General features: G+C 40.5%; 1 protein-coding gene across 1 annotated transcript in view; it reads right to left on the bottom strand.

Moving 5' to 3' along the window:
* Positions 1-15758, bottom strand: part of ASPSCR1 (ASPSCR1 tether for SLC2A4, UBX domain containing) — a 76237-nt gene that overhangs the window by 41304 nt on the left and 19175 nt on the right. The window contains exon 4 of the mRNA XM_060764854.2: positions 13098-13198. Within this exon, the coding sequence (XP_060620837.2) occupies positions 13098-13198 (101 nt within the window). The remainder of the gene's footprint in view (positions 1-13097; positions 13199-15758) is intronic.

Here is a 15758-nt window from a genome sequence, read left to right as displayed (position 1 = left end):
TTTATGATGCGGCATTGAATTATTGCCAATTGTAAGCCTCCCTGAGTGTCCCTACAGGTTGAGAAGGGCGGAGTAGAAATGTTTGAAATAAATACATAAATAAATAGCCATACCTAAGAAACTAGAGCTGATGTTGTCTATCCAATGCATTTTTCAGAATCAGTGCCTCAAATAATCCCAATAGCAGGGCTAAAACCAAGATACCAAGAAAAAATGTCTTGGTGAGCTGTTTTATCAAATTCATCAACCTCATACCTTCAAGTATTACCATAATTGAATGAGATTAACTAGGCCCCTACTGTCTTTCTTTGACACCAAGACAAATAATAAATATTTGCTGTTTTCTTAACATAATATAGTGGCAGATAATAATAATTTTGTCATTAAGTCTGCTGATGGCAACACTATGAATGAGAGACTGCCATGAGACCTGATTATAATTAATAATTATTAACAGCTCAGCAATAGCCTTGTAAAACTGAGTGCTACAACAGTTTAAATTTGAAGGGTGTCATAGTGACATTCTATAATTTTCATTGTGCACTTCTTAATCCCTTTGTATAAGCAGTTACAAAAGTAATGTTGCATATAGAGTCTAGAATGCCTTATCAATCTAAATTACAGCCCAGTTTTCATTTCAGTATAGGAGATGAGAAAAAAAATAGGAGGATGAAGAAGGCAGGAAAAGAAGTACAATGAAGGTAAGATGAAATGAAGCGAAGATCAAGGAAATTGAATGCGGGAAGAGACGTGTTTAGGGGACTGGGGAACAAAAGGAACAAATAGCAATGCATTTTTTGTGCATTTAGATATTTTGTCCTCTCCAGACTTACTGGCCCGATAGCAGTATGTGTGAAAAAGATCTTGGAGTCCTCATGGACAAATTAAACATCAGCCAACAGTGTCATGAGGTGGCAAAAAAGTCAGTGGGATTTTGGCCTGCATAAATAGGAGTATAGTGTCTAGATCCAGGGAAGTCATGCTACCCCTCTATTCTGCCTTAGTCAGACCACACCTGGTATACTGTGTCCAATTCTGGGCACCTCAATTGAAAGGAGATGTTGACAAGCTGGAATGTGTCCAGAGGAGGGTGACTAAAATGATCTAGGGTCTGGAGAACAAGCCCTATGAGGAGTGGCTTAAAAAGTTGGACATGTTTAGCCTGCACAAGAGAAGGCTAAGAAGGAACATGATGAGGGGCATGTATAAATAAGTGAGGGGAAGTCATAGGGAGGAGGGAGCAAGCTTGTTTTCTGCTGCCCTGGCTTCAAACTACAGGAACAGAGATTCCACCTCAACATTTGGAAGAACTCCTGAATATGAGAGCTGTTCAGTAGTGGAACTCTCTGCCCAGGACTGTAGTGGAGGCTCCTTCTTTGGAGGCTTTTAAACAGAGGCTGGATAGCCATCTGTCAGGGGTACTTTGAATGTGATTTTCCTGCTTCTTGGCAGGGAGTTGGACTGGATGGCCACGAGGTCTCTTCCAACTTAATGATTCAATGATTCTGAGGTCAGTTAATGAGATACTGTACATCGCTTCTCCACACAGTCACCACCACACATCACCAGCTTCTACCTCTTTTCCTCTCTGCACAAAAAGGATGTCCCTTCCCCTTTCAAATATGAATCTCCTACCTATAGTTTGGTGGTGTAGGTAGCCAGTGAGATCATCTACAATCTACTTCTTCCAAATGGATAAACTTTGTTCTACTTGATTAGTAAACATTCACTTGAATAGAAGTAGCACACTAACATGATACTTTGAATAACACTCAGCATAAGCTCTGCCCATGGGGGGGAATGATACATCCCACAACTCTAGGCTCCAGAAAAAAGAACCCAGTTCAACCCAGTAGTAAACTGGAAGTTATTACAGGAAACATCAAGTAGAAACTTGAAAAACATCCTGCCAGGATCCCTGTGAATGCTGTTGGGAAACCATAGGCTTGCTCAAGTCACCTCTATAAAAGTATTATTATACCTATAAAAGTATAATAATCAATGTCATTCTAAAATGGGGGTGCAAGTCAGAAAACCAGAGAAAAGTCTGTCTTTTCAGAATGTTTTAAACTATGTGTGCCCCTGTTGAAAACCTTTCATGTTATAGGCCCTGCAAAACATATCCCTGTTTAATTACGGGATATCTAGCAAGAACCATAAGCCCAGCTTTCTATCCAACTGTAACAAAGAAGCTCCTAGTACTCTCTGTGGATTGATGCTCCCTGCTCTTTTTTGTGCACTTCCATTCTGAAAATGAAGGATGCCTAAAGGCCTTATTTTGCAAGTGACTGTACTGCTTTCCAGTAGTTGTACTCCTTCACCCTTTACCGTAAACAGCACAGGGCCCCTCTAATCACACAGGAATGTCTATGACACAGTGGGCACTTCCTTAAACTCCTAATAAAGTTCTTCACAAATAAATCAGGGCATACTATAGGAATGTTACAATCTGACAGGTGAGCTGTAAGAAAAGTGGCAGTAGTCTAAATCTGGATATGGCAAGCAGTATTATCCAAGACTCTGTCACCCTGATCAAGCTGCCACAAAAGATGACACACACAAAGATCCCCAAGAGATCAGATTGTAAGCAGTGGTTGAAGGCCAGCAGTCCCCTCCTCCAGCTGCTGCTAATCCATTACCGGCATTCTCTGAGGCAAGCAGACACATCAAACAGGCTGCCATTTCTTTGATGTGCTGTTCTTCAGAAGGGGAACAGCAGGCAGATTAGATTCCCTCATGTAGGGATCTGACAGGGCCTGTAAACATCTTGTGTAAGGACTAGAGCATGCTGGAGGAGGAGGAGGAGCTCGCAATAGTTTCCAGACTTTCTTCAGAACCAATTAGGAGAAGTGGGCACTATGGACCCAGGGGAAAATTCCAGTGGGTTTACCACACTTGTGCTTCAAGAAGAGTAGTTCTCAAAAGAACTCCAAAGAAAACAGGACAGCCAAAAATGATGCAAAGTAATCAGCAGTCAGACAACTGACTGTGGCTACCAGAATCAACCCTGAAACAGTTACTACGCTAGATACATTATAAAATATACAAACACCTCCCAAATTACACAACAGGCAAGGATAAGCTACTCAACCAGATCACATATGGCTTTTTAGTGTTCCTAGAATTAAAAATGAGAAATCACCCAAATAGTAGCTTTCCCATCCCAGAGGGCAAGACATCCCAACTGTGCCTTATGGACTGGTATTAGTAACACTTAGCACTTTTATTTGGCTTTTCATCTTCAAAAGAGATGCTTCATAATATCTCAAGGCTTCATTCCCATCTGGTGCATTCCAGATGTTTTGGACTTCAACTCCCATCAGGCCAAAGCAGCACGGCCAATGATCAGAAATGTAGCCACGTGTGATCCAAAACATCCCCAGGGCACCAAGTTTGAGAAAGCTGCCCTAAAACAAGTAAAACAAAATCTGTAAAAGAAAACAGGTGTTTTTCAAGCAAGCCAAAAGAGTCACTTGATGAACAAGCACAATTTTTGCAGACAGCAAGACCTTTCCTCAGGTAGACACATGATGCAGCTCTGGACAGTACAATAACAATACTCAAATCTATCCTTTCAATCTAAAGTGAAAGATGTTTTACTTCCAAGCCAATGTCTGATAGAAACTATAGGCTGGATGAGGGAGAACAGACTGAAGGTCAGTTCAGATAAGACAGAAATTCTCTGGTCACTAGCAAGAAACACCAAGGGACGTTTGTTTTGTGGGTATAAATAAAGCAAATAAATAAATACATTGTCTGGCTGCTGTGTTTTGAACTAATGGCAGTTTCTGAACGTGAGACAGAGATAGCCCAGTGTAAAACAAATTGCAGAAGTCCAACCTTGAGGTAACCAGTGAATGCACTATTAACTTTAGGTCTTCCAATTCTAGGAAGAGGTGCAGCTGGCATATCAGCCGAAGCTGGTAGAAAGTACTCCGGATTGTCATATCTATCTGGGCTGACATCTGGATAGACAGATCCAGGAGTACTCCCAAATTCTTTACATGTTCTTTCAGGGGGAGTATAATGCCATCCAGAACTGGATGACACACCTCCATCCCCAGGTTAGGACCCTGAATGGCAAGCACCTCTGTCTGGATACAGTTTCAATTTGTTTTTCTTCATCCAGTCTATTACCTCCACTAGGCATTCATTCATAGGAGACATGCTATCCTGAGCTATAGCTGTTTTTGAAGGCACGGAGAAATATATTTGGGTGTTTTGAGCACACTGATAGCACCCCGCCCCATGCCCCCGGATGAGCTCTCCCAGAGGTTTCATGTAAATGTTAAAAAGCATTGTGGATACAATGGACCCTTGTGGGATGTCACATAACAGCTAATTTTTTTGAGAAGGAGCTATCCCCAAGCACCACCAACCTGCCTAAGAAGCATGACCAGAACCACTGCAATAGAAAAAAGCCATGGAAGATAAACAAATTTCACCGTGTAATAGTCACCATGTAATAGTCACACACACCCTTTTTTGGCCCCCCAAATGTTATTCCAGCTACAATGCTTCACTCAACCAGTAGCCAAGTTAAGCCACATAGATTTTTTTTCACCCAGAAAAAAGGGATAAAAATTGCAAGTATTATGTGGTGAAACATGGCATTTCAGTATGTGACAACAGCTACAAGAAGATTAATAATTAAAATGTAATTAGCTAGTGCTCATGTGTGAGAGCCCAAGGGCCAAATTCAGTCCACATGTCATTTTATCTCTCTCCCCCCCCCCCCCCCATCTCAGATGCTGGACTACAACTCCTGCATTCTTCCTGACTAGAGTTGATGGGAGTTGTGATACAGCAATATCCGGGAAGCTGCAGTTTGTTCTGTTTAGTCAGGATAGTGGGCTTTTAATTTAAATACATGTCTTATGGATAGGATGTCTGACTTTGAAATATCTTTTAACCTTTCCCCAGCCTCAGAGCAACAAGTGTTATTAGGCTACAATTCCCATTATCCCCAGTCTGCATGGAGGATAATCAAAAGTGATGGGAGTAGTTTTCAGTAAAAAGCTGGGTACAAATTAAAGAGCACTGACCATTATATATATATATAGAGAGAGAGAGAGAGAGAGAGAGAGAGAGAGAGTTGGTCCTCTGTATCCACAGAGTCTCCATCCATGAATTCAACAGCCCTTTGAAGGCAACCAGAAGGATGATGTGGCCCTCCATGAAAATGGGTTTGACACTGCCTATTTTGATTAAACTATCACTCATTCTGAACTGCACAAACTATCACTCATTCATGATAGTAAGCTCCCACCATCCTACAACAGCGGGAGATGGCACCGAGGATATAACTCAGACCTCTTATTTGTGAGCGACAGCATTGTACAGCAATGCACTAAATCAGTGGGACCACCAAGCCCAAACACACAACACTGACCTATAGTATGCCAACTGTTCCCAACCATAAGGCCTTAGGAAGCTCGATTTAAACAAAGATTTAACTTCAGAAAGAAAGATTGGACTAAATTCTCAGACATGTTAGTTGACATGATCATATCGGTCGCGCCAATTCCTGAGGAATATGAGCACTTTATTGAAATAGTGAAAACCTGCTCATGGGCCTCTATACCGAGCGGCTGCAGAACCAACTACCTTCAGGGCATTACTCCTGAAACAGCTGCCTTGTTGGAAAACTATTACAGGCTCCACAACAAAAACCCATTTAGTGAGCAAACCCTTCAGGCAGCGGAGAGCATTGTGTCCTCCATCTCTGAAGCCAAGAAAGAACAGTGGATCAAGCTGATCACAGAGGTCGACATGGGCAGGAGCAGCCAGAAGGCATGGAGGCTGCTAAGACAGTTGAGCAATGACCCCTCACAAACTAATACCCATGCCAACATAAAGGCAGATCAGATAGCACACCAACTCTTGACGAATGGGAAACCCAACTTTGCCACCAAAGTAGGAAAGAAACCAATAGCCAGACAACCAGAGATTGAGAACAACAACCTTCATGAACCCTTTACATCTACTGAATTGGACATGGCTCTCAATAAATGTAAAAATGGCAAAGCAGCTGGCCTGGATGATCTACGGATGGAAAAAATCAAGAACTTTGGTCCAAAAGCAAGGCGCTGGCTGCTGGAACTGATGAACAACTGCACTGCATCCTGTCAGATCTTCATCTATGCTGATGGTCGTGACATTACTGCTCAAGCAGGGAGCTTTGAGATGGTAGAACAGAAGCTCTCTGAAGCTCTAGGTGCCCTTACCGCCTACTACAGGAAAAACCAGCTGATCCCTAATCCATCTAAAATGCAGACATGTGCTTTTCACCTTCAGAACAGACAAGCATCCCGAGCTCTGAGAATCACCTGGGAAGGAATCCCACTGGAGCATTGCAGCACACCCAAATAATCTGAGAGTCACTCTGGACCATGCTCTGACCTACAAGAAGCACTGCCTGAATATCAAGCAAAAAGTGGGTGCTAGAAACAATATCATACGAAAGCTGACTGGCACAACCTGAGGATCACAACCAGACACAGTGAAGACATCTGCCCTTGCGCTATGCTACTCTGCTGCTGAATACGCATGCCCAGTGTGGAACACATCTCACCATGCTAAAACAATGGATGTGGCTCTTAATGAGACATGCCGCATTATCACGGAGTGTCTGCACCCTACACCACTGGAGAAATTACACTGTCTAGCCAGTATTGTACCACCTGACATCCGCCAGGAAGTAGCAGCCAATAGTGAAAGGACCAAGGCAGTGACATTTCCAGCTCATCCCTTGTTTGGGTATCAGCCAGCACGTCAATGACTTAAATCAAGAAATAGTTTTCTAAGATCTACAGAGACACTCACTGGAACACCCCAGCAAGCGAGAATCCAAAAGTGGCAGGCTCAAACCCAGAATCTCAATCAATGGCTGATATCAAATCAGAGACTCCACCCTGGGCACACAGAAAACTGGGCGACTTGGAAGGCGCTGAACAGACAGCGCTCTGGCACCACGAGATGCAGAGCCAATCTTAAGAAATGCGGCTACAAAATGGAATCCACGACATGCGAGTGTGGAGAAGAGCAAACCACTGACCACCTACTGCAATGCAACCTGAGCCCTGCTACATGCACAATGGAGGACCTTCTTGCGGCAACACCAGAGGCACTTGCAGTAGGTGGTCAGTGGCCAGATACTGGTCAAAGGACATTTAATCAACTACCAAGCTTGCAAACCTTGTGTTTTGTCTGTTTGTTTTGTTAAAAATGTAATACAACTGTCTGGTTGCTCCTGACACGATAAATTGATTAAAGAAAAATCAGTTATGGTAACTATATTTTTGATAGAATTGAAATTTCTAACTGACTTTTGGAAGGAAATTATGGTGCTTCGATGATTGTTAGAGTTATTAATTAATATAAATCTGGTATGTAACTTAATATAAATCTGGTATGTAACTTAATATAAATCTGGTATGTAACCAGTCATCCTGTAGGACCTAGAGATTTCTCAAAGTAGCACCTCTCTAGGAAAAATATAAACAACAAACAATAAAAAATTACACAAGTTAAAACAAGTAATTTAAATAATAATAATGAAATAACCAACATTTAAACCATTAAAAGCCAGCTAAGATAGCGTATCAAATCCGTTTCCTATTCAGTTCCGTTTAACAATGTTACAAGCTCTATTCCTCCTTCGCGTCGTATGCTTGAGAGGATAAAAATGTTTTAAGTTGCTTTTTAAAGTGAGTAAGGAGGGAGGAGGGGGCATTTTGATCTTCTTGGGGAGGGCATTTCAAAGATGGGGGGCCACCACCAAGAAGGCCCCCTCTCTCATTCCCACCAGCCGTGCTTGATATGAGAGTGGGACCGAGAGTAGGGCTTCCTTGGGTAATCAAAGAGCTCGTGCAGGTCGGTACAAGGAGATGCAGTTTTCTAGATAGACTGGGCCTGAACTGTTTAGGGCTTTATAGGTAATAACAAGCACTTTGACTTATCCCAGAAGCAGGTCAGCAGCCTGGGGAGCTGCCATAACATGGGAGTTGTCTGATCCCTGAACGGCACCACAGTTAGTAGTCTGGCTGCCGATCTCTGGAGCAGTTGAAGCTTCCGAACTATCTTCAAAGGCAACCCCATGTAGAGAGCATTGCAGTAGTTCAAACAGAATGTGACTAAAGTAAGACGAAGTAAATGTTGAAACCTTCCTTGACAGGTATACCTTGCCTTATAAAAGAATGTGTAAGGATCACCAGACAGTTCTGTATCATAAAGCTGAGCAATTTTTAAAGGTTAAAATTCAAACATACACAAGGTCTCATATTAAATCTCTTGCATTCTCCAAACATACTTGGGAAGAGTGGGGAGGGTGGATATCAACAAAGGAAAACTGCACCCATTCAACACACACCATACTAAGCTAGATGACCCAAAAGTCTGACTTTACACAGGGTGGTTCATATTCAGTCTCTAGAGCAATACTTCCCATCACTCTATCTCAGAAACCAACACAGTTTGGCAAAATAAGTGTTGTAGTAGGACTCTGGGACAGCAGGTTCAAATTCTCACTATGCCACACAAACCTATCTTGGGCAAATCACACCATTTCATCTCAACTGCAAACCCACTCTGAAGAAATCTTCGAAAGAAAAACACATAAAAAATTCATCATAATCACTTCAAATTTGAAGTGACTTGAAGGCACGCAACAGTAACAGCAGCAGCAGCAACAACAACCATATGTGCTCAGGAGCAGTTAACTGGCACACTGGCAAAATATGGAAGCATATTACAAGTTTAAAAGCTTTTATAAATCTAGAATATTCCCTCATGCAAGTAAGTCCCTGTTGTATTTGGTAAGCCACTGCTCTAGTTTCACCTTTTTCCAATTAAGTCTCTGTTGGAGGTGATTAATTTTGCTGGATTGAATCCATAGAAGGTTTTTAATCAACTGGATTGAATCCACAGGAGGTAGTGATATCCGATTTTGTCCTCACTTTCTATCTCTAGCTCTCTTTAAAAACTGCTCCCAAGGGCTAAAGGCCTTCCAGAATAGCAGGAAAGGTGGCACTGGGTCTACAAGATGGAGAAGACCATTCAAATTTCTTTTCCCTACCTACCAGCAAAAATATTTTCATCTGCTCAGGGATATTCCAGTCAGCAGAATAAGAATACTGGGACCAATGTATTGTGTCTCATGATGGATATAAAGTTAGGGTCATTAAGAAAGGCATACAAAAAACAGTTATGATAATAATGACCTTTAACACATTTACAGTGCAGGTATTCTTGTAAGCCTGAGACTAAGTAAGGAGACTGGCAATGCTGTGTACAAACCAACAACTCTGCTATCTCCACTCTCAAATAGCAGTTGGGTTGACCCTGCTGTAAACTTAAGAGCACCTGATGTGAAGTTCGGTCTGTAAGGTGCATTACGAAATGCACTAGCAAAAATTAGAGCAACATTGTGCCATCAAATTTTGAGTAAGGCTTGGTGAATTCACTACTGCGACTTATGAAAGATTACAAAGGGCTTATGGAGAACACTCCCTATGGAGGCCACAAGTGTTCAGATAGAACAAGGCTTTTTAGAAGGCCAAGAAAAAGTGGAAGACAAATCCACTTTGTGCAGGGAGACCTTCAAACTCAAAAGTGGATGGCAATGTGGCAGCAATGAGGAGTCTTCTGATGTCAGTTCATCAATTGACTTTGAGAATGATTGGTAGTGAGTTACATTTGAACCAGTGTGCTATTCATCAGGTTTTAACACAGGATTTGTGCACCAAAATGGTTTCAAAAAACTCACAACTGAGCAGAAGGTCAACTGAAGGAATGTGTGTTTTGATCTTCTGAACTCTCTTGAGAGGGAGCCGGAATTCTCCAGTCACATGATCACAGGTGATGAATCATGGTTTTTCAATTATGATCCGGAAACCAAAAGCAAATTCTTCCCATCAATGCTCACTTGGGTATTTGTTGTTGATGATGTTGTTGTTGTTTTACAGTCAGGGGATCGTTCACAAGAAATGTATCCCTCCAAGACAAAGTATTAATCAATTTTGTTGTCAAGAAATCTTTGAAAGGACTACAGGTCTGATTTATATGTTAGTGCTGGGACAAACTTGTACCTATAGAATCATGTAGTGAAGAGGCAGAGAAAAATGTAGCTCAATACCACTCCCTTAAATTGAGCATTAAGGTAGGAGGGCAATCACATCAATTCAGTGCCCATTTCTCTGATAGAGTTGGTTTATTTATTATTTACTTACTTACTTCATTTGCATATCACCCTTCTCACCCCAAAGGGGACTCAGGGAGGCCTCAATGCGGTTGGTTGGTGAGGACACTGCAATCAATTGCATCAAAAGCCACCGAGAGATCAAAAAGCAGCAATAGGGTAATAGTCAATCTGCTTTTTTCTTGATTCAGGTCATCCAAGCACATATCTTTCTAGAATGCTACAGATGTAACATGTTTTTAAGCAAAGGACACAGGTAATACAAAAGTTACATCTTTTATAAATGCCTGAATTTAGAATTCTTTGTGGAAGTCACACAACAATGGAAATTGCTTGCAATGTGCTGAAAGAAAAAAGCTTACAAGAATAACAAATTCACTACTTGGAAAACAAATTTAATACTCATCTGCTTGTTGTTATTCATTCAAGAATTCAAGCTGGCCCACCCACCCCTTTCCTGGTAGTTCTATCATTTCAGCTTTGGGAGTCTTCGTATGACAGTAGGTTACTGACTACTTAAGATGGTTATTGGAATGATTTCTGAGCCTGAAATAAATGTCAATTACACAATCTTACAAGGCTGTACGTGGATCATCATCAAGAAAGGCTTTCAACCAGAACAGGAGCCAAGAAGTCACATGAATGTAGAAAAAACCTGGTGCAACAATTTGAGAATGGACAGGAAGTATACTGTGTTGAAAACCTCTTCCCAAGTATCAAAGAAATCCCTTAGCAAGTATGTGGGGTTGGCTGTGTGTGTATTTTAAAGACTCACCAAGAGACCTGTAGCAATTGTCTATGATTCATGAAGCTTTGCCCTCTAAGCCACAAGAGAAACAAAATTAAGTAACAAAATGGTCTTTGGAGTATTTGTTTGACATTTGTTTTTGAAGAGCAGCTATTGTTCTTGAATCCACTTCAGACAGAAGAAAGCATTAAATGTGGGCTGCAGCAAGAGGGAGGCAAACCATCACAGAAGCTTCCTAATCCGTAGACATTACATATGAAACACAGGCTGCTTCTGAGGTAGAACAAGACACAAGAAAAGCAATAAGAAAGTCCCTTTCTTTTAAAGGCTTGAAATAGTTCATTCAGTCAATACTCTGAACCACAGTCTTGCCTGGAACCCTTCTGTCCCCTCCAAGCTCACCCAACCAGATTGCAGCCACAGTACAGCGCAGTTCTACACATCTCCTACACATCTCCTTTTGATGCCATCCACACCTAGGAGACTGCATGAAAGACAACTTTCTTTAAACAACAACAGAAATCTGTGTACTTGTATGCAGATGAGGGGGAACATACAGCCATTGAACAAGTGAAAAGCAACACTGCCTCAGTACAGGAAGTGAAGGATTGAGTTGTCCTCAATTATCATAATTTACAATATCAAATGACATTTGTGCAGCCATGCTTCACAGAACAAGTGAAACTAGCTAAAGCAAATTTCCTTCCAAAAAGCATCCCTTTGTTTTAAAAAATTAAGTTGTCTTAAATCAAAGAGCTCTGGTGAGCACAGAACTCTATTCAGTGACAGCTGAGCAACACACAAGGGAAACCTACACAGACGGTCAACCTACGTACAATTGTTAGGATGCAAATGCACATTATCTGCATAACAAACCTGGCCAAGAACAAAAGGCTTGTATAGCCTAAAAAAGCATACATTACAGGACAAGTATATATATGCTATGGAGCCCCCAGTGGCGCAGTGGGTTAAAGCACTGAACTGCTGGGCTTGTTGACTGAAAGGTCACAGGTTTGAATACAGGGAGCGGCGTGAGCTTCCGCTGTCAGCCCCAGCTTCTGCCAATCTAGCAGTTCAAAAACATGCAAATGTGAGTAGATCAATAGGTACCGCTCCGTGCAGTCATGCCAGCCACATGACCTTGGAGGTGTCTACGGACAATGCCAGCTCTTCGGCTTAGAAATGGAGATGAGCACCACACCCCAGAGTCGGACACGACTGGACTTAATGTCAGGGGGAAACCTTTACCTTTATACATATGCTAGTGCAAGTGTGTAGGTATGAGAGTAAATGAAAGATTAGCATTTTCAGAAATGTACAATATTTAGTAGAGAAAGAATAGGGAAAATAGAAGCTTAGTTCTTTTCCTGTCTATTATTTTCCCACTCTAAAATTTATCCCCAGCAGTGCTTGCCCCAAAAGACATTTTAAGAAAGTGTTTAACAAAGACACATTTTAAACCACATGAAGCAGGAGAAAAAAGATCTGAAGGAGGGAAAGAGTGAATGAAGAATAGGTTAAATGCTATTTCCATTCACCTCTGATTTTCTGCAACCGTTGAACCAACCTATTATGAAATGCCCACTGACCCTTGCATGTGTGCAACTGAGTGTAACATGCAGTTTGGACCTAATGGTGTTGTGTCCCCTTCGCTCTTTATGCGTCTGGCTAACAGAAGGAGGATAAACACATCATCAGTGGTGCAAGTGCGGAATATTCTGTTCCAGCTCCATTCCCTTAGAAGGCAGACAGCAGATGCGCAATTCAAACAGAGTTTATGTTGCTGCCATCTCCCCCCACTCCAGCTATGACACTAGTTTTTAGCAGTGATGCCACCCAGACAGTTTAAAGGGAACTAAGGGGAACCAACTGGCTAAATCACTATCCCAAAAACATATGGCAAGGTGCCCACATGTGCAATATAATCTAGTCCTGTCTAAAGTGGTAGCCATTACTACAGATCTGCTCAAGAGAGTAACAGAGTAAGACAACAACCCAATTAAATATACCCCAAGCTTAACAGGAATCATGGGTGGGGTTCTCTGAAGTAACATCACAGTTGTTTATCCATTTAGCATCTTTCTCATTGCTTATGTTTCATGTCTTTGGCTTTTTGAAATATTTATCTTGTTGTTTTCTTTTTCCACTTACCTGGTTTGTGAAAAATGATGAAGAATATCCCATAAAGTATGGGTGGGAGAAAAGGTGTCTTGAAGTCTAGAACCATCATCCAACTGCAGTGCAATTCGTACCTAGGAAGCAGAACCCACTGAATTAGAAAAAGGATATATATGCCCCACATAACTACAAGCAAGCCAGATTGTTCAAGGTCACATCTGGCAAGTCAGCCCATTCAGGGACACATCTGGCAAACAGAATCCTGCCCCCCTCTGCTAGGTTTTGACTTAAGCTTTAGACTAACAGACATCTGTGTCACTTAGTGCTTACAAACAGTTGACCCCAAAACAAACAACTGACAATGTGGATCAAGTTTTAGTTACTGCTTCAACAGAGACAAAACTGTAAACATGTAGTTGTTGAAGAACAGCTATATGTTTGGCAAAATCGTACTGAAGAACATGTTATGGATTGAATGCGTAGAGAGATAACATGTTGAATGCTTCTCCCTATAGAAACCTGTACTTCTTTTACAGCAGTCAGGCTTTAAATTGGCTTGAGTTCACTTTTACTGACTAGGCCTCAAATGTATCAGAAACCTAATATTCTAGAGACCTCATTTGGATTTAAACCCAGGAAAACCCTCTAAAATGCCTTTTTCTGAGCCCTTCTACCATCTTTCTCATCAGACCCAGTAACTCATTTCATTCCAGTCGTTTCTAAAGCCTCTTAGTAACACTTTAGCTTCTCGATCCTAATATTTCTTTCTCACACCAAAATTCCAGACTTGTTCTTGTGTATCTTAGATCACTTTGTCTTCCGTTTTTAATCACAGCTTTGCATTCTAGTTATAATAAGATCTAAAAAATAAAACATATTCTGTGGCTATTCAGTTAAAATTTTCAACACTGATTTTAAAATTCATTTTGAATAATCAAATGCCAATAGAATTTTTTTCAGCAATACATTTCTCTTTTCTTTCATTAATGATTAAAGTTGATTTTTGAATGATGTTGACTGTTTTTAGTAATTGTTTTCTGCTGATCCTAAAATTGCATGTAACGAGGTTACTAAATGGAAGGTTTATGAACTTGGACCTATTCTGTCACTATATTCTGGGACCAACTTTGGTCTACATGCTGTGCCTGGACTATAAAACAGTTCAAATTACAATAAGCAGGTATACTTAATTTTCTTCATATTTGGGAGCCTGTGTAATACACACAGTCCCCAAGCTGTGAACAAGAGAGGTTATGTAGGCTTGTTCTTAAGTTGAATTTGTTTGTAAGTTGAAACAGGTACATTTTTAAAGTGTGACTCCTGCTAAAATATACCTATATACTGTATATACTCAAGTATAAGCCTAGTTTTTAAGCCTCTTTTTTAGGCTTATACTCGAGTCAAATTTATTATTTTACTCTGTTATTAGTATTATTTTTATTACATGTATTATTTTACTCTATTATAATTTTTATTACATTTATTTTACTCTCTTTATTATTATTGGAAGGCCACGTAAGCACATTTACATTGAAAAAGGTTAGAATAATGGTTTAATCAGGGCTGGACAGAATTAGCTTATAGTTTTATGTAAATATTCTAAAACATTTAACCTACTGATGCTTCAATGTAATTTAATTGGTATCAATGTTTATTTTGAAATTTACCAGTAGCTGCTGCATTTCCCACCCTCGGCTTATACTTTAGTCAATAAGTTTTCCCAATTTTGTGGTAAAATTAGGTGCCTCTACTTATATTTGGGCCAGCTTATACTTGAGTATATATGGTATTTAGCTTTGGATAGCATAGGGAAGAGTTAATACCCATGTGATGTTTGTTTTGCTGTCTGTGCCCCTGTTCAGAAATTTTCAATCTTGCTTGTTATGAAAACAAGGATTGGTGATAGAGTTTAAGTGGAGACTCCTTTTCCCCATAATACCTTTTCCAGGAGTGAATTTCCCATCCAATGGTAGATTTCTCTCACTTCCTGTTGTCTCACTCCTGTTCTTAACTATGAGCTCTTTGTTAATTGGATGTTTGTAACTCAGACACTGCCTATATAGTGTTTTGAGAATTGGGCTGTAACTCTGGAGATCAGAATTCAAATCCTCACTTGGCTACATAAATGCACTAGAGGTGACCTTAGGCAACTCCCATTCTCAACCTCAGTGGAACGCATTTAGTGAAAGTTATTTTTACTGTCTTAAGATTTAGCAAAATTTTAAAAATAAAATTATGAATAACTTTTATGATAGACTGATATTGACATCATCCTTTGTGTCATGCCTATTCTATTTTAAATAATTGTGGCCCAGGAAACAGATATGAAAGTATGCATATCTGACATATATGACTCAGTGAGCACATAGCATGAAGCTTCCTAGATTATTCAGAAGTGGTGATCAGATATTCACAAGTATACTGTGCTCCTGGCTAGCATGCCAATTTATTATTTAAATCATTAAATGGTCATGACATCATTCGGAGCAACACAATTCTTTCCTACAAGAAAGACTTAAAGACTTACAACTTAAAGACATTACATTTCCAATTTCCGTGGTTCTAGAACAAAGTGTTACTTCTTTCTCTATTTAAGAGCTGCAAATTACATAGTCTACAACTTTCAGCATTCAATTACTCTAGCTTTAATAGTTGCAAAGTGCCGCCCCACACCTGGAGAATTACATTATTTCC

Source organism: Anolis sagrei, chromosome 2, assembly GCF_037176765.1.
Source record: "Anolis sagrei isolate rAnoSag1 chromosome 2, rAnoSag1.mat, whole genome shotgun sequence".
NCBI classification, from domain to species: domain Eukaryota; kingdom Metazoa; phylum Chordata; class Lepidosauria; order Squamata; family Dactyloidae; genus Anolis; species Anolis sagrei.
This window is presented reverse-complemented; position numbering and strand designations above follow the sequence as displayed.